This window comes from Coloeus monedula (assembly GCF_965178545.1).
Source record: "Coloeus monedula genome assembly, chromosome: 9".
Taxonomy (NCBI): Eukaryota; Metazoa; Chordata; class Aves; order Passeriformes; family Corvidae; genus Coloeus; species Coloeus monedula.
The window spans coordinates 18,074,979-18,094,857 of NC_138789.1; the positions used below are offsets into that span (position 1 = coordinate 18,074,979).

At 40.9% G+C, this 19,879-nt stretch overlaps 1 protein-coding gene across 1 annotated transcript in view; it reads right to left on the minus strand.

Moving 5' to 3' along the window:
* Nucleotides 1–14,480, minus strand: part of PRKACB (protein kinase cAMP-activated catalytic subunit beta) — a 67,765-nt gene extending 53,285 nt beyond the window's left edge. Inside the window, exon 1 of the mRNA XM_082287273.1 lies at nt 14,318–14,480. Coding sequence (XP_082143399.1) covers nt 14,318–14,363 — 46 coding nt within the window. The 5' untranslated portion in view covers nt 14,364–14,480. The remainder of the gene's footprint in view (nt 1–14,317) is intronic.
* Between the last annotated feature and the right edge of the window lie 5,399 nt (nt 14,481–19,879).

Genomic DNA, 19,879 nt, shown 5'->3' on the forward strand with positions numbered 1-19,879 from the left:
CTTACATATATATCATTATCTTCAGATCAAAATGACTGCTGTTTGGAATAGCAGTATGACCCACACATTCTGAGATTCAAATGAAAAAATTAAAAATTCTCTAAGAGGATAAATATTTCAAATACACTTTATTTCCTTTTACATAAATGAATCAAACACATTTGCTTAAAAAGTCCCCCATGACATATTAAAAGACTTTCTCTTGAAACAGGCCTCTTTCCAACATGAAAAATCATTAAGAGGTGGTGGTAGGAAAATTTCTTCTTGCCTTTGTTCAGAGTTTTTCCTTCACTTAAATGAACTCCATCAATACACACACTATGAATACTTAAGTATAAAGCAGTGATAAATGTTAAGCTACTGTTAGGACTACATTTTTGCCTTCTTAAATTGTAAAAATTTCAAGGACCAGATTTATATCTGCTTGCAGGTCATCTTTCAAAACTGTTCTAATTTTGCCATCCCTTTTTAAATACTATCACCAGTGAAGAAGTACTTGAACAGAATGATTAGCTGGAAGTACTCTTTAAACAGCAATGATGTCTGATTCTAAGCACAGTATTTTAGTACTTCACATTGCAGTCCTCTAAGTTCAGTTCTAAATTATCCAGTACTGTGACAATTACTCTGTGTTTGGACAACAAAACCACCCTAGTAAGTACAGGTATCTATAAAAATGAAATACTGGTTTTATTGTGGTTGGTATTGTTTCAGAGGATACTGCAAAGTTGACACTGCAGCAGGCAAGTAATTCTGATTCAGATAACCCTCCTCCACCTACACAAAGAAATGAGAACTTCCCAAACAATAACAGATGTCAGCAGCACTTGCAGTTTAATCTTTCATGAGAGAATACACTCTGCCATGTGATGAAACACCAGAAAAAATTTAATGCTACCTTTCATTGAATAGTTCTTGATGCAACCACAAATAGAGAGATCTAGTGTTTCATCATATTCTTGGAGTGCAACGAAGGGCAATTGGGCTCTTATCAGCAGGGAAATAAGGGTCCCAAAAAGGAGTAACATCAAGAGACATGTCAACAATTCTTTCTTTTTTTTTTTTTTTTAAACACATAACATTAGTGTACTTCCGTATTTTGGAAGGGGAAAGAAATACTCTCCATGCTACAATGCTATTGTTGATACCTGTATCATTAGGAAATACTTAATAGGGACTAATAATACTATTTCTTAATTTTCTTGCATCTTCCTTCTTCAGTATTTACTATTATTTTGACTCAGAAAATTGCAATATTGTGGCTTACACCCATAAACTGAATATATTCCATTTTTTGCAACTGAAGCATACATTTTCCCCAAATTCACTAAATGTCTCCTTTTCATTATTAAACATACATTCAACAAAAAATCAAAACTGTTTTTCATATAACTCTTGCCTTCTTAAGACTATCTGACTGTTCACACCATGAGAAGAATCAAAAATCTCACCCTGGTTTTAATTCTTAAAACTCTACCTATCTATTGTCTCCTTCCCAGCTCGCAGTCACTTTCTCTAAAGCCCTCTCTAGTGCTGCACAAGTATCAAACAAACAATCTCAAGCTCAAGAGACTTGCTCTGCTACTCAGCTTCTCTGTAACATGTCAGAGACTCATACAATACCAGGTTGGAAGTGACCTCAAGCTCACCTGGTCCAACCTTTCTTGACAAAAGCACACCTTAGACAAGATGGCACAGCACCCTGTCCAGCTGAACTTTAAGTGTCCTACTGTTGGGGAGTCCACCACCTCCCTGGGGAGATTATTCCAGTGGCTGGTAGCTCTCTTGGTGAAAAATTTGTGTCCAAGTCCAAAGGGGCTGCATGCGAAAGGATTGCACTTTCATGCTTTCCATACTGAACACCTACTGCTCTGTTTTCTCAGCCACTGTGTCTTGGGCTAGTTCTCTTAACAGCAGGACTGCCAGCAGAACAAGTAAGTTTGTATGTATTAGTGGAAATGAATGAGTCAATTTAGTTGGTGGAGAAAATTATAGTGTTGTGAATAGAACTGTGGAAAACCAGCCAACTACTATTTTTTGTTTGGAATTATTTTCACACAAAGAAAGGCAGAACTATCACAAGTTATTTTTGAAAGAAGGGACAGTAAGGCTATGAACTTTATTTTTATTTTAAATGAAAAATACATCCTGCAGAAAATCTTTATCATTAAGCGGAAAATTCAGTTCAACTGCAGAAAAGATAAATGCAAGAGATGCCTGAACTTTTCTTGCCAAAGATCATACTAAATTTGCAATGCTTACATCTCTAGCTTTATCCTACCATTTAACCTAACTCTGGTATGGGATTCTTTTGCATCTCTCATCGTGCTGATGCACAGTTCTGCATGTCTCTTCTCCCTCCTGTTACTCCCTACTCACATGCTGTATCTAAAAGGAGTATGTATGTATTAGTCATCTTCCAGTTTTATTTGTCCTAACAAATACTTGAGAACATTCTGGAGCAATTAAAGATATGAAGAGGAAGGCTGGTGATCTTTTTGATAACTTTGTCAAAATAAATTGTGGTCTGACAACCATGAGGATAAATCACATTTAACAGAACTAAAATGATACAAACACTATTTTAGTCTCAGTTGTAAGCAAAAAATGGGACAACTCTTGCTGATAGTACTTGAGAATGGCATGGTGATGCATATCATTACAAAGTCAGTCAGTAGCATCTCTGGATGAAGATAAGGCTCCAAAGAGCCCCTCAAACTAAAAACCATCTCATGTTAACGTATCCAAAAGGTGAGATCAACACCATGCAACAGTAGCATTTTCTTCTTCCCTTCAGTGAAATGTGTGTTTCTTCAGTGCAAAAGCCACTTGCAATACCATTTCACCCTTGTTTTGCAGCCCTCCTTTGTATCAGCCCAACAAAAGGTGGGGCACTGTTTTAAGATAGGTCCATGAAATAAAGGGTTAAAACAGCAGAGCCTGGTGGGAGCAAGGGTCTTAACCATTGTGGTGAGACATCAGAGCAGTCCTTGAACAGCTGTATCAGCACAGGAAGGGCAGTGAATTGTAGCTATGAGCAGAGCAGCAGGGATGGTAAGGGCAGGCATTTTTCAAGTCAGCTTTACTGCAAAGAAAATTGGTCACGTAAGTACCCCATAAGCAGCAAGTTGAAGAACGTTTTGTAATTATAGCCTCAAAACTCAAGCTGGAGACAGTACAACCATGTTTTGGGTTTTTTCAAAAATATACCAGCAAAAATCAGGTTCTACTCTGAAAACTCTTGCCCAATAGACACTATAAAATTGCTTCTAAAAGAGGTCCTGAGAAAACCACTCTTAAGAAACAGCAATGAGTAATGGGGGCTATAACTGGTTTGAAAATTCAACCAAATCATCATACAACACTGTCTTATAGTTGAAAAGCACAACAGTTATTTGGCCAAATTATATTCTATATTTCTCCTGTCAATTACTTAGCAAACATTTTTCTTTAATAAATGGCATAGCTCCAAGTATCTGCTTAAAAACAGAAAACACAAAACCCAAAAACCACCACCACCACAAAATCCCAACTCTTCTGAAATGAAGAATTTCATAATACCCTTTTAGCTCCTGAAAGTAGCAAGCCTCTAAAGAGACACTATCCATAAAAAAACCAGACCAAAACAAGAATCCCAAAACCCCCACAAGAACTGGCTGAAACTATACAATGTGCCAAGTACACCTGGAACCTGTGGCAGAACAAAACCACGGAATGCAGCTTTGGGCGTCTGGCATGAAGGTGGTCAGTATCCTCTCTGCCACCTCTGTAGCAAGAGCTGAACTCAACTATAAGACTGAGGCAAAAGTAACACCAGTAGAAGATTGTTGTCACGTGAAATACATGTCTTCCCCATGCAGTATTTCAGTAGGCTTCATGGCATCCTGTTCATCTTCACACCTCATCTTGGAAAATTCCATTATGCCCTCATACTTGACTTTTTCACCATTTGCCCTGCCTAGACAGCAGAGGATGGGATCTCCTACGATCAGGAGAAGCACGATGGCAGGTGGATCAGCTTGTACTTTGGGCTAAATCCAGAGCCCAGCCAGGAAAAATACATTAAAGACATGAGCACATCCATAATGCTCTGCCAGGGGTTCTGAGAGTTAGTTCCCTCTGGGATAAGGTGGAACACATGTATGCCATGGCCCAAGCGGGATTAATAACAACCTCTACTTCAGCTTCTCCAAAACATCCTTTTAAGATGCTCTTAGTTCACTTTTACATTTATACATTTCCCCTCTAAGGCTCCACATGATGCAGGATCTCTTCATCAGAGACTCTACTGTTCTGACCAAGCTGCAAGCAGGTAGAAGAAGCTTTTCAGGATGTCCAGACATGTGGTATTTTCTTTGACCTCCTCAGGCAGAGCATCTCTGGCCAGCATTCATCAGCTCCCTTTTCTGGGATGGGAGTATGTAGGCAAGACCCAAACCATACTCTGCTTAGAGCTCCCTTTGGCTCCCTGTTTTTACATGTCTCGACCCACATTCCTTTTTTTACCTCATGTTGCCTGTTTTTCTCCATCCTCATTTTCTGTAGTTTCTCATTGTCAAGGAGGGCTCTCATGTTTTATTAGGAATAAATTGATATCTGTTCTGAAGAAAAAAGCCAACAGAAACAATGACTCAAAGCAGTTACTTAAAAAAAGCAAGAAAAAAACAAGTGTAGGACATTCCTCACTACCCACGCCACAGTTTTACAGATCATGCCCTCTAGCTATTCTAGATAAGAGATGTCACTTACATAGCAATTACATAATAATTCTTCACATGGACATCATTCCATCCTTGCCAACCTTCTCCTGAGTGTTCACATGAGGTGCAAGGTGTTTGATGCTCATCACCAACACGTGGTAATAAGTATTGCTTAACAATGAGAATTGTTAATTGAAATTGAAAAACCCCAAACTCTGAACACATTCATTTAAAGTTCAAGAATGTCCTACCTTGGAGTTCAATATAAAAAACCTAAGCTAATATGCAAATGAAATAAATTCTGCATTTGAATATTAAATGAACAGTTGGATGATGAAGTAGGTAGTATCAAAAGAACAACTGTTTTGGCAGAAAGCATGTCATAACAATAGAACAAATTTAGATAGAAACAGAACTTTCTTCAGTATTAGTGCAATCTGTGTGAAAAACTGAGGCTAATGATGTTTAGTGTCAGTTTTGCATCTGATCATTCACCCTCAAGAAATCCAAAGGAAAAAAAAAAAAACCTGCTAATTTGCAAAAGGACCAGGAAACACCCTATGAACCACTACAAAGCACTACACTCAAGCTCCCAGGCAATTCCACATCCCATGAAGTCGCTGTACACATAAACAAATTTCAAAACTTGCTTGCTTTGCAATTTGGTATTCATATAGGCCATTGAATTAAGCTAAAAGATCTAGCACCTCATTTCTCTCTGTTCACATAAACATGTACCACTACAAATGTAGATTTTTCAGCCAATGGAGAGAATCCAGCTTGAATACAGGATGCACTGTTGCAGTCTACTGCTTTAGAATGCTTAAGCCATAGTTCCCAAAGCACCAGTGCTGATATTTGCAGGGTGTGCTTCTCACTACACAAGTTTTCACAAGGAGCAAACATACAATTTTGGCATTGAATTTTTCAAAACTGCCCAATATAAAATCAAGTCAATGAAAATGAAAGTCAATGAAAACATACCTCCTTTCATTGTACCTGCTAGAGGGAAATACCGTCATCTTTCAAATGGGCTTGGCATGATTTAAGCTATGCAATGCTTTTCCTCTCACTCTCTTACCACCTACCCTGTTTTTCAATGAGAAATCCTGACCAAAACTCCATCCTCCCCATTAATCTATGGATCAGTTAATAAAATGCTTGAATACAGGGAATTTGCATTAAAAACTTTATCTTAATGATAGACTTTGGTGCAGTTAAATCACATTTTCACCCTGTGCAAAGTAAGGCTAGATTATCATATGCTTAACAATCAGAATATACATACACAATAAAACTGTTACTGCTACTTGCTACAAGACAAAGAATTTCAAACAGCCTAATGTTATAGCAATCAAAACTAACCTTAATTACTGTAACAATGCAACTGCTGAAGTAGCAGAGTACATACACCCTTAATTATGTCTGTTTGTGAGAGGGAAAAGCAAACTGATCCTAGGCACAGGCAAAGTAACAGTCTTTTCTATCTTTCAAGTTTCCATCTTCTTGCCAAAAATGCACTTTCCTTTGTTTTAATTTCTTGAGCCACATGGCAGCTGTGGATGTCTTTGGGTTTACAGACAAGTGCTAGCAGCAAGTGCAGTATGTTAATGAGTACATACTTCCTGGAAGCAGCTTAACCAGAATGAAATAGAAGAAACAAAAAGTTCCTGACATCCTCTGTTTAAATATTACAGTATTTTAGCAAAAAGATACAAGTTAATAAGTAGAAGAATAACAAACTAACAACTACATTTACAAATCACCAAACGGTTTAGATATTCATTCACCTAGCAACATTTTAAAGGAGGATTTCCTATGTCTCTAGTTTTAACATCACAGGTAAGATAGACTAACACAAAAGTAGCAAGGTATCACAGAACTACTGTGTCTCTCTAGAGAAAAGGGTCACTGCAAGTAGAACCGTGCCTCTCTGCCCTTCCTAAGGGGAGAACTTGGCTCAAAACGCTCATGAGGCTTTCTCTGGTGGAGATCAGCTGCATTATAGAAAAGATTTTTGCTTTCTCAGAATCTGGACACCCATATAGCTCTTACATGCAGAGCATATTAATATGCCTCCCTGATTTACGGAAAAGTTTTTCTAAAACCTTCAGAATTATTGCTCAGAACTACAGATAGATGACATCCCAATGTAGAGAAACTGGTTGCTTATTCTAAAGTCACAAAATTTGTGGCTTTAAAAACCCACACAAAACAAACACCAAGGTGTTTCCACACCTTTGCTGCGTAGCATAGTGTTAAGAAGTTAGCCTAACCCTTACTATATGTATAACAAGGAATATGTACCAGAACTCATTCTATCAGAAGCCAGCAAACACCTTCTCTTTCTGGGCAGGGAAAAGCAGAGAGCATTTTAATGGCAGAAATGAAAACTTTGTTACATTTCTTAGTTTGAATATCAAATTAAAAAAAAAAAAAAAAAAAAAGAAAAAAGCAAACCCAAACAAAAAGGACCATATAAATATAAAATGAAAAACTTAAAAAGAAAAAAAACACCCCTCTTCTAAAATACTATTATCTTTAAGACCCATATGGCAAGTGTAGGGATGGAAACAAAGAATGTTTTTGCTCTATTTTTCCTCTATCTTCATATATAGCTCTAGATGTCTAACTGCTAGGTGCTAACGTCTCCCACCAAAAACTTGAAGTTTTGAATTAATTCATTATATGAACAAATGCATACAATAAAGTGGTAGTTTAGAGTAGTAATTTTTTCAAGTACTAAGCAGGGTAAGGTCTTAAAGAGCTCAATGCTAAAAAAATAGACTCCTTTTTCTTGCCACCTGATGATTTCATTGCCAATGGTGCTTTCAGCGCTTCCTTTGAATCTGTCTCTTGCCATCTGACACCTCAGTGAATTGATTTGGTGTGCAAAAATAATTATGGATAACCCAAAGAGATAAAACCCACATTGTTTTCTGCCTATGCAAAAGACCTTAACAGTGGATTGGAGAAACACTTTAATTGTGACCCATGACGGCTCTAGGAATAAAACCTGATTTCTCAACAGTGCAAGTCACCAGATGGGCTCAGCTGTTTTGTGAAACCTTACTCTTAGCAGACACGATTCTGCTGAGATGCGGAAGAAACAGCAAGGGAGATGGCAAAGAGAGGCTCAAAGGAGCCCTGAAGAGACTCTTGTTTACTGCTGCTGATCCCAACACCACAGGCAGGGCAGCATCTCCCTTTAGCTCCGTGCATAGCATACCCTCTAAACTGCTGTATTCCAATTCTCTTGCTTCACAAACCAAGACTCACTTTCATTTCCTGTCTGTCAATATTCACCTTATTTTCCAAAACAGAACACGTGGGTTTCAGAGAAAAAATTATGTTACGTTTGTACAAACAAAATGGGGTCCTAGCTTACGACTAGCCCTCCTGAACACCAGGATAACGAAGAAATAAAACGCGTGCGATCCTTTCCCAACCATTGCAGCGGAAGGGAAAAAAAATAAAAGGAAACAAAGTGATTTTATCTTCTAGTTTTGTAACTCTAGACAGCATATTTCTCACTTCACTTACCTCCTCAGAGCTCCACTGCTACTTTGTTCTCTTTCCCATTTCCCAGGAAGCATTTCTACCTCACAGCGGAGAAACTGCTTATGGAAGGAAAATACTTGCAGTACAGCCTGAAACCACAGCTCTCCTTTTGGCAACAGCAGTAGGTCAGGCAGCTCCTATTTAGTGCCTGCTATTCACTCTCTTCTCTGTGCCATATCCCACCTGCACTGGTACAACTGCTTGTGTGGCTGCAGTGAACTGGATCAGGAAGCCAAATCCAGGTTAACTAAAGTCCCTTCTGCTTTCCCTTTTCTGTAGGGTTATTTTTAACCTAGATCAATCTCAAATTCAGTTCACCTTGTTGTCTCATAAATAGTTGCTCCAGCACACTTGAGGGCACACAGACAGGAAAACAAGTGGCAGGAGACAGAAAAGCAGAACTGCAACTGAAAGAAACGCTTATGAAATAGCACCTTGCACCTGAAATGAAGACAAAGCTTGAGAGCAGCACTGCAGGGCAGACTTTTTACCAAGTTCTAGCCCTAAATTTCACAAGTTTATAAGGAAAATCCCCACTGACTCAAGGTTCCTAACACTGAGAACTTTGCAAGCTTTAAATGCTAGAAGCACTGATTAAATAAAACAATACAAAACAAACCTGTCTACTCAGATCTGATCTGGAACTCACCTGCTGTATAGCAGAAACAATATTCTTTATTAAATCAACCACTGTAGTTTAGAAAAAAAAAGCATCTGGACAAACAAGTCCTTTATGATGCCTAGTAAGGATGCAGACAAAACACAAAATCTGAAAGCCATCCAAAAGCCTTTCCAAAGGAGGGATCTGTGGGCTCCAGAAGAACTTTCATTACCTGGAGAAGACTCCCTGCCAGACTGGTGTGGAGTGGAGCAGAGCCCTTCACTCCACACCGTAACCTGCACTGCTGCATCCTTACATGCTGCTCCCTGTACCAATGAGAGGCTTCATTTCTGCAGCACAGCAAAGCCTTAATTAGGCTAAGGAATAAAGTGACTTGAAAGAATATGAGAAATCCCAGCATTATTCAAGATATTACTTTTGATTCTGTCAGTTCTATGAATGTGGATATAAGGGTAAATGAACAAACACTGAACAAACCCAGCAACAAGGGAATGCCAAGCAATTTAAAATACTCTGTCTTTAAAGTAGTCTGAGCCTGTAATAAAGGCCTAACCACAACAGCTAAATACAAACCAATTTATCACTTGGAGGCCCTTCTGACCTTTTGTTATGCTACCAAGTGGCTATCTTTAATGAGTGATAACCTCTCTCTTTGCTAGTCCAAGCTGTGAATAAGCATTTTGTTTTTAATTAAAGCAGAATTTTCAGATGGTGCCTCTCTTCACATGGTGGATACTGGTAGTCTTACATTGGTGATTACAGCAGAGGAATTTTCAGATATTTCTTCAGCGAGTAATTACAACTATTTCTTATTTTCTTATTGCTGAAACCTACCTGATTAATAGATGATACAACCCCAACACAGTGGGAAAGAAGCTTTACATACATTGTTTAAAGATGTTATTCTTGCAGACCATTCCAGCACCACTCCAATATACATTGTTAATTACTCTTTATACAATACATATTTAAGATGATGCTCTAATCCAATAACAAGGCTCCAAAAGCTACTCATTTCAAAATTGGAGAGTTAAATACAATGAACAAAAGAAAAGACACTCTCTGTTGAATAAAACTACACTCTGATCAAAACCACTCAAACAAGAGTCTCTGGAAAAGTGACAGGGAATTAGCAACCTTGGGATAGCAATGGATACAGAGCTTTTCACCTCTACTTCACCAATTTTAATCTAACCAAGGTCAGCAGTGATAGAGCCTTGCCTCATCTAATCTTTACAAGAAATATACTTGTGGTGTCTTTTGGTCTTCAACAAGAAAATACAACAGAATGACCCAGCACTGAATGCACATGAAAAATAAGAAGAAAACCCCTCAGTTCTTAAGAAATATACCCAGAGGAGGCTAAAATCTACTGGAAAAAGAAAAAGTAGAAGGCTGCATCCTCCTGTCAAGCACACTTCAAAGGAGCACTACTTAAAGAATAATTATAGGAGTTAAAAAGCAAAGAATTGACTATAATGGGAACTCTGTCATACTGAAGATACTGTAGGGAATGCTTTGAGGAGAAGGAGGAGTGAATGAACATAAAACTCACATGCAGAATACACATCACACATGCTGTACTTGGCTATTTAAAGACCACAGAAGCCAAAGTTAGTAAAATCATGCTGGATTAATAAAGCCGGAGATCTGGCTACCGGGTAAGAAGACACATGTACAGAATTATACTTTGAATATCATGTATTGTTTCCCTTTAAAATACATTTTAAGAGCAATTTGCTACCACATACTGCCACAGAAAAAGCAGCAAAGACCATACGAATCCCAGCAAATAAAACTCAGAAGCCAAGCCCATGTCATCAAGATCTATTGGAAGAAGAGAAAGTTTACAAATCTTCCAGTCCCTGAAGAGTGTATGTTAATCACCTGGTCTCTAATCCAGGTGGTTACAAAGAAACAGACAACATCACAACTAAGTACTCTTGACACTGTTGGGGGGAAAAGGGGAATGGACAATGGGAGAAACAACCCAACAAAAACCATAAAGAAAACACCAAGTGGGATTACTCTTCATTTATAGCCAAACTTCTTGCTGTCATGTATGACATCCCTTTGCATATCTAATAGGGCAAATAATTCAGAGCCATACATCATAATTACTTTAAAAATCTGTATTATTGTGTTATCTGAAGTAAAACACACAACTTTCTACAAACTACATACTTTTGTAGGGCTGACACTCATTCTAGTTTAGAAAGTAGTTCTAGTAAAGTTAAAACATCCTGTTTCACATAAAATCAATAATGATTTTGAAAGTAACAGATTCACTTGCTGAAGAAGTTATGAGACCTTTTTTAAACCTCAGATGTGTTGTAGTTATGTTTCATGCTACTTTCACAAATTATTCCAAGATAATGAATAATAATAAAGCTAAAATTTTCCTACATTAATTGCAACAAGTTAAGGAACATTCCCTGTGGCCTTTAAAAAAAAATGTAACTTACTACACGTTGATATTTTTAACTTCTAGGTTGCAAAAGTTCTCAACTACTGCAAATTGAGCAGCTGAAAAAAATCAACAAATAATGAAGAGAATAATTAAATTAATATTAGGATGAGAAATCAAATAGAGTAACTTTTATGGCAACTGATAATTGTGCCTCTCCAGATTTCAAATGAAAGACACTTGTATTACTATTCTAAAAGGCCCTCAGAATTTGTAGGTTGCTGTGCCCTGTGGAAAATCATGAAGGCATTTAAAACAGATAAAGTTTAAAATGGGTACAGAACCCTTAAGCTTCTTGTAACTAAAGGACAACTTCTAATTTTAGTCCTCCAAATCAAAATCCAATGCATATTAGGAGAAGCTGGAACAGAAGGCCATAGAAATAAACCCCTAACAGACTACACTGAAACTTTCCATCTTGTGTATACACACACAGGTATCTTGCCCTCCCTGCTACACAAGCCCGATTCACTCTTTTGGTGACCAAACTTAAGAAACCACCAGTATTCAGATTCCATTCACCTGCAGCTTCAGCCCAGAAATACTCCAAAACATTTGCTCTCATCTACTACTGGTGTTCACATACACATGGTTTTATTCCACTTCATAGCCTAAGTGAAGTAACAAGTACTAAAGATATTTGAATATACATGGAAAGCTACAATAAGTGAGAAGGATATAAGGACCATAATTAGGTGAACAGCATTTACCGTGCTGACCATCGACAGTGAAAGAGGTCTCAAATTACATTTCATGAACTAGTAAGTATAGTTATCAGGGGAAGCTGCGTTACCCTTCATTGTTCTTTCAGGGACCTTAGCATGTCCTTGATCCACACAATTCCATAAGCTCCATGCATGGATCAAGGGCATAACATCACCTTTAGAATTCAAACCTGGATACTCTTCTGTTACCCCTTCAAACAACTTCATTTTCAGTGTCCTGTAGTCTGGAATACATGCTACTAAAGACACTTAACATGCAAAACTAGAAAACTGGTTCAACAATGCAAATAGATAATTCAGAAATATTATAGCTCCAACACATTTTATATTTCTTTAGTTTTTAGTTGCCAGGTATCATATGAATAGATTAAAATCAACATTCATGGACAGTAAACCAAACTTTGTTTCTAATAATTTATTAGTTATATAGTATTCATATATTATCAATCTTCCATGGTAAGTGAATCCTGGTCTTTCCCAGCAGTATGTCAATGATGACCAATTTCTTCTCCTAGTTACAGGAGTTGTATCATTACAGAGCTTTTTGCTGCTAAATATACTGAGTAATTAGACATCTGAGCTTGATGGCTCTAGCAGCACTTCATTTTTAAACACTAAAAAGGGGAGAGAGAGGTTCTGAAAGAAACTCCTTCTGCAACTTAAAAATGACTGTATTTTATAATACGAGAATGCATTACTACTGTGTGTTGTAGTGTTATTTAATTGCACAAACTAATATCAGTACAGTTACCATGAAGTACAAAATGCAGTGTTTTGTCATCTGAAGAACTTCAAACAATCCACCCTCTCCCCACACTAATCTTTATAGTGATAAATACTAAAATACCAGGCTACAATACTTCCCGTCAAAATTAATGCACTCAATTAAAAAATAAAACCACTAAACAATAATGGTCAAATACTCAATGTATTTGGATTGTGAGGTCCATAACAATAGTGAGCTAAGACACAAAAATTGAAAGGTGAAAGCAATCCCAGAACTAGGTAGATCAAGCAGAGCCCCTGGTCCCACCGCTGGAAATACCCACTGCAGATCCCTGGGAAACCAGAGGAATGCTGTGTGGGCAGGACCCGGCCTATGCAAATCGGGTTACCCAGTTCTACCCCAGACCTCAATAGTAAATACACAAAAAGTACACAAACTGAAAAAAAACCCCAACCAACAAAAAAGCCAAACCCACAAAATCCCCTAACTTCGACGTTTAAAGTTCTTTTCCATTTTAATGCCCTAGGATTTTCCAGTAACAAAGGGTATTGTTGTCACAACACTGAGCTTGCACAACTGCCTGCTCACTACGTCTTGTCTTTACTCTTATCCATCACAAACATACCCAAAGTTTTTTACTAGAAGCGAAGTAAGGAAGTCAACATACAAAAAAAAAAGTCTAGGGTTTTTTTCCCAACAGCTCAATCGCCTTTATATTGTTTAAAGTTACGCTGAAATACTTACAGGGGAAAAAAAAAACCCCAACAAAACAACAAAAACAAAGCAAACAAACGAACAGAAACACCAGCAGAAAGCTCCCTGCCATGACGAGTTCAGATCAATGCTTTTGTCTTCCATTTTACCCAGGGCTCAGGAGAGCAACGCTGTACCGAGAGCTCTCCCAGCGCGCTCTCGAGCGATGTAAACACGTCGCGGGGCTGTGGCTGAGCCGCGGGGCGCGGGCAAGGCCGCGGGGTCACCGGGGCTGCACGATCCGGGCGGGCACAGGAGTTTCTGACCTACATTCCCCGCAGCGGGATGAAAACCCTCCCGCCGCAGACGGAGCGCGGCGGGCGGGCGGCCTCCCCCGCCGGCAGGGTGTGTTCGGGGGTGGGGAAAGCGAGCGGGCCGGGGCGAGGATGGAGGCTGGCGGAGGCGCCGACACCTGCCCGCCGACACCGCGGCCCCGCCGGGGGCTCCTCCTCCGCCGGGGACGGACACCTGCTGCGGGACAGCCGCACGCGCGGCCCAGCGGCGGCCTCGGCCCGGCGGCCGCAGGCGGGTTTGGCCCGCTGGTTTCCCCAGAGTCCGCTGAGCCCCGCGGCGGGGCCGGGGTCGGGCGAGCACCCCGCGGCGCCGCGCAGGCCGCGGCCGGGCCTGTAGGGGCGGGGGGCTCGGCCCGAGGCCGCGGGGCCTGCGGCGGCGGCGGCGCTGGGCGGGCGCACCAGGCCCGGCCCCAGGCCCTCCTCCGGGAGCGGAGCCGGGCGGAGGCGGCGGCGCGTCCCCCTCACTCACCGCTCTCGATCTCGTTGCCCTTCTTGGCGGTGGCTGCGTTCCCCATGGCCGGGCCGGGGCGGGGGGCGGGAGGGATGCCGGGCGGGGGCCGGGCCGGGCTCGGCTGGCGGGGCGGCGCGGCCCGCGGGCGCGGCGGCGGCAGCGGCGGCGGCAGCGGCGGCGGAGCTGCCCTGGCCCCGCTCTGGGTCTCTGTGTCTCCGGCCGCCGCGGAGGAGGAGGCGAGCGCTCTGCCCCCTCCCCCGCCCCGCACTCGGCGGAAATGACGGCCGGGGCGGCGCCTCCTCCCGCTGCGCCGCCCGCGGGGGCGCCGCCGACCACGGCCGGGCCGCTGCCGCCGCCTCGGGCGGGGGCTGGCCCGGGACAGGGGCTGCGGGAGCCCCGGGCGGCGCCCCCCGCCAGGCAGCGGCTCGGGGCTGCGGGGGCGGCGGGTGCCCGTGGCCGCCGCACGCGGGGTCGCGGCAGCCTCCGCATCCCCAGCCTGGCGGGCGGCGGCCCCGGAGCGCCCCCGCTGCCGCAGGGCAGGCCCGGCCCGCCCGTGGGGCAGCGGCCGAATTGGGGGCGAGGCCGCTGTGCCCAAGGTGACCCTGGGAGGCCGCGTTGGCGGCGGCCCTGCGGCTGCGCCCGCCCCGTGGCCCCGAGCATCCCCGAGGACACCCGCCCCGGCCTGCACTCCGGCGGCGGACGGGAGGAAACTCGCACTTGCCGCCTGTTCAGTGACTGTTTTTACACGGCTCACCAGACTATAGAAAAAAACCGTAGAAAGTAAGCGGGCTGCCAGGAAAGATTTTTTTTTTTCCTCCCCCCTTTTGCTGCCTCCCATCATAAATAGCTACAGCTACACATTTTCAAGCGGTATTGTGACTTTCAAGTTGATGATAGCTCTCTTTATATATTTATCATGTGAAACGCTCTGAGTGTTTTAGCTCTGGAAGGAAATGCTTATCAAAAAAAGGCTCTATTTTATGTGCTTTAAAGTGGGGAAAGTGGAGAGCAAAAGTGCTAATCTTATGGATCATAAACTCTATATATTCTGCCAGGACAATGTTTGTGATACCCAGCCTCTTCTGGCAGCATTCTTTCGCCAAGGCTGCTGGAATTGTTCTGGCTACCGTCCTTCACAGGGGCTATCAAAATCCTCTCCCAGCACCGTGGGCTGCCTGCTGGTGAAGCACACGCTGTCACAGCCTGATACTGAATTACCTTACTCTAAGACAGGATTTTATACACATACACACTAACGTAGATATTTCTAGGAAATTTCCAGTTTCCTGAGCCTGTGCAGTGGAGTACATTGCATGGGAACACTGGGCAGATCTAGCCAGTGTGTGCTCTTCCTTGACAGTTGTACAAGCTGCCTGGATTATATGGCTGTGAAGTTTTGGGAACACTTACCTGAATTATCTTGATGTTTTGTAGGTTGAGGTTTCATCAATGAACTTTTCAGTTTGAGGGACTTTCTTCTAACTTCCTTCACCTTTTCACTTGCATTATCCTGATCAGTGTGATACTGCTTGCTTCAGGGGAGTACCTGTGTTTCTATGATTAAAGAAGTGGTCTCTGAAGAAGCCATGCCTCTACTGCTTTGAAGATCAGAAACAAGACTTAAGACATAGTGAGGAAATAGCCTGCAAATCATTGGGGACAGTGAAGCTGCTATTATTGAAGAGGGCTGTCTCATTTTGCCAAAGCTGGAATCTGTGCATTCTTTACACACTTAAAAAGAGGTTCAGTGAGTTACCAGTAATTCACTCTGCCAAGGAAGGGCATGTAGATTGCAATGGCCAGATCTGCACCAGGAGGAGAAGTTAAGCATGGGGAAAGGAGACTTTTGTCATCTGCCATCTTGATCACTCATACAACAACAAAAAATAGAACTCTGAGGTGCTGTAGTATTTAAATAAATATCTGAAGATGCTGTCTCAGATAGGTAAAGATCTTATCCCAGTTTTAAACGTTTTCCCGCTCCAGCCATCATAATTTTCATTTTGGCCAGATTGAGTCTGAGTCAGCTGATTTTCATCCAGGTGCTGACAGGCATTTTGATATCCTTGAGAAGACAGCAGTGGCATCGCTAACAAATGAGATATGCTGCAGCATCTTTAGCATATTCCCGGCATTACAGCTCATCCCTTTGCTAGCAAATTCTGCTGCAAAGGCTGCATATATGGGGATCCACCAAGGTCCAATAGACATTACTGCCCTTTAGGTCTTGGTGGACAAGGATCAGCTGGTCATTGCATGTACTCCAACAAAATCCTACATATACATGTGCAGCACCATATATATATATGTGTGTGTGTGTGTGTACAGCAATGCAATGACACTGGTTCTCAAATAACCACATGCTCTGAATGCACATGCAGCACTGATGGATTTGCATAAATATTTTTACCCAAACACTTTCTTTATCAGAAATGTAACAAATACAATTCAACAGTGCTGTGAAACATTAAATGAACCATATCCATGGTCCTAGCATTACATGTCTAGGCAAAGATAACAGAAATAAGGAGTTAGGGCTGGATGTTTGTATTCACATTCGCACTACTCACACGTCTTATGCTACATTAACAAGTTAATATTCATTGATTAATTCCAAAACATACCAATGATTATAGATGTTGTGTGTATACAATTACTTAGCATTCAGACTGTCAACTCTTATTCCAGCCCTAATCTTTAGTTGCCTATATTTTTATATAAAATCCTTTTATGCTGAAATGACTCATATCACTGCTTATGTACAAGTAGTTTGTCTTCATTCTTTCAACACAATTGGTTAAAAAATCGTGTCATGCAAATATGAAAAATGTTCTGTTTGGTTACGTTAAAATATTTCACTAAAGGCCCAATCTAAAAGTTCAAATTTCATTTGTTTTTCTGATCTATACAAGATTTTAAAAAATGTACTCCAAGAAAGTCAACTCAGCAGTTTTAGAACTGTATGGATTTGATGATATTGTTTCAATTACTCTCAGCAGGTTTTCATCCATTTTTTTACATATTTGTTGGGAACTATCAATTAGGAATATCCTAGCAAGACCAATCCTTTACTCTGATAAAAAGCCTAAAGCTCTGTGTCAGATGTATATTTCCCTCATGAAACTCTCCTATTTTACCTTACATAGACTTAGAACTAAAAACGAGAGGGTCATTTCAGGACAAAAAAGATACATTTCTGCTAGATTAATGACTCTCGGGTCCTTTTAGTAGAAATCACCTGTTTATATGGTAATTATTTCTGGAGTCACTTACAATTTCACTCCATAATCATTCTGATTTCTAGATGAGATAGCAGCATTTCTGTAGCAACTACAGCAGTTGTTTTCAATACACATTTGAAACAAGTCACTAAATTTAAATCATTACTCGTCTTCATTTTCTTCTCTTGCATTTGAGGTGTGCCTGCATTACAAGGGGTTGGAATATATGGATTGATGGTTTAGCCCATCTGTACTGATCATCCTTACCCCGAGGGTGTAGGCTGTGCTCAGGTTATGAATATGTACCTGCCTTAGTCAGGATTCTCTTTCTGTGGCCAGCCTGCCTTACCATTGCAGCAGTGCCTGTAAACTGCAGGGTTTGAATACCAAATTAGACTGCTCTTCCCAAAATCCCACATTCCTGCATCTTTGAATACCCCTGGCAGCCTCCTTCTCTACTCCTAAACAGACTGATATATTTGGCATTTAACTCTTTGTTTTCCTTTTGGGTTGTTCCAGGCTACTGGCACATTTCCCGCTCTCAGCTAACCCCTGTTCTGCCAGTGTGGGCTGCTTTTCTAGCAGGTGGCTAACGTGCCAAGAAGCATATGTATTTCTTTGTGAATACAGAAGATATTTTCCAAATTTTACAGCTTCTGACCCAGAAACAGGAGTATTCATCACTGCAGCATAATTTCAGACCTGCCAAGAATATATCAATTATGTCATGTAGATGTGCTAAGGGAAAGGATGAAAGCAGGAGTACAGCAATTTCCCCTGCTCCCTGTACGAGCTATACAGACAGCAGTAAACTACATCCTTCTGCAGGGAAGGCTTAATCCACTGATACCAAATTCATTCCAGTTGAGGACCCACCCACTCAGAGAGGAGTGAAAGGACTTACATCATGTTTCTACAATATCTCAGATTGCCAGCCCCTGAATCCACAATGAAACTTGGCCAAGAACTTACTCTGTCAGATCTCCTGAAAAGTGTTCTCTGATGCCCTTCAATTGTGAATCCAAAAGAAATCTGGAACCTCAGGAAAGTGTTTGGCACACCATGGATGTTACAATTTTGAGGGACATTTTAGTCATTTTAGTTTGGAGGGAGTCTTAATTAAGGCCAATTTGGGCTTCCTTCAGTGTGACTAGGTAGACTTAAAGCAAAAAGCTGCAAAGGAAGTTTACATCAGCAGCCAACACTTCACCACTGCCACCCTTCTTGGCAGTAGATGTTTCCTAAATATTTCCCAAGAGAACCACTAATCACAAAACACCCATGTAAACATAAAAGCGAAGAGTTTATATATTCCCTTATTGATTTTTAACTACGGTACACCATAAGCATCTCAAGAGCCATACAGTTGCAAGGTGGGGTTTTTTTCAGATGTTTCAGACCTAATTTAACAAAACAGGTTCTATGCCTTTGCTGTCAGTATTGCCCCTGACAAAAGTGCATTTGATCAAATTTTCTGTGGATAGTGGCTACATACTATTTCACAGGAGGTGACAAGTGCTGTTTTGAGGTCAATGTCCTGCAGAATAGACATGTTTTTCTCAGAGATAAGCTACAGACTGCCTTAATGGGCAAGTCCAGCTACTCAGTTCTTGGCCTTTATCTCCTACAATCATTTGGCAGAGTGGGTGTAGTCTCTTGCTATCAGCCAAGCACTACTTTTTTCAGTTGCTTATAATTGTTCTGCAGATCATTCTGTATTTGTAGAAGATACTCCTGTAAATTTGTGATTCAGAAGAAATTGCTAATTACTGTTATGGAAAATTCATACTGACTTGTCTCTGTAACTGGCTTTGTGATCTTTTGTGGGTATCTGGCTGCCATCAGCTCATTTGAAAAAACTCCTTGTAAGATATTTTATATTATCTTGATTTGCTGCACTTCTGAAAAGTTGATTTTGTACATATTGTGTAGATGAAAACAAACAAAAAAAAATCACACTTTTTTTCTTGTATTTTTAATAGTTTAGCAACATATTTGTATTGCTGCACATGAACTATAGAAGGAATGAAACACAAAGTTGATGGTATACTTGTCTGACACTTGATTCTAGTTTACGCCCACAGATTATAGAAGTAGTACTTTAGTCAAAGTTATTTAAAAATGCATAGCTCTTTAAAAAACTGTATAGGTAGTTGACAATTATTTGCATGTTTACCATAATTGAGAGGTAATCAATATTGTACTGATGTTTGTTCTTACTGTATATTAAGACTCTGAATCACCTTCTACAGAATTAAGAAGATTAAAAACAAAAAACAAAAATAGTGGTGTTTTTAATTTATCTTTTTAGGTCTTTTCTACAGAGATCTCCAAGTTAATTACAACTGTTAATTTAAAG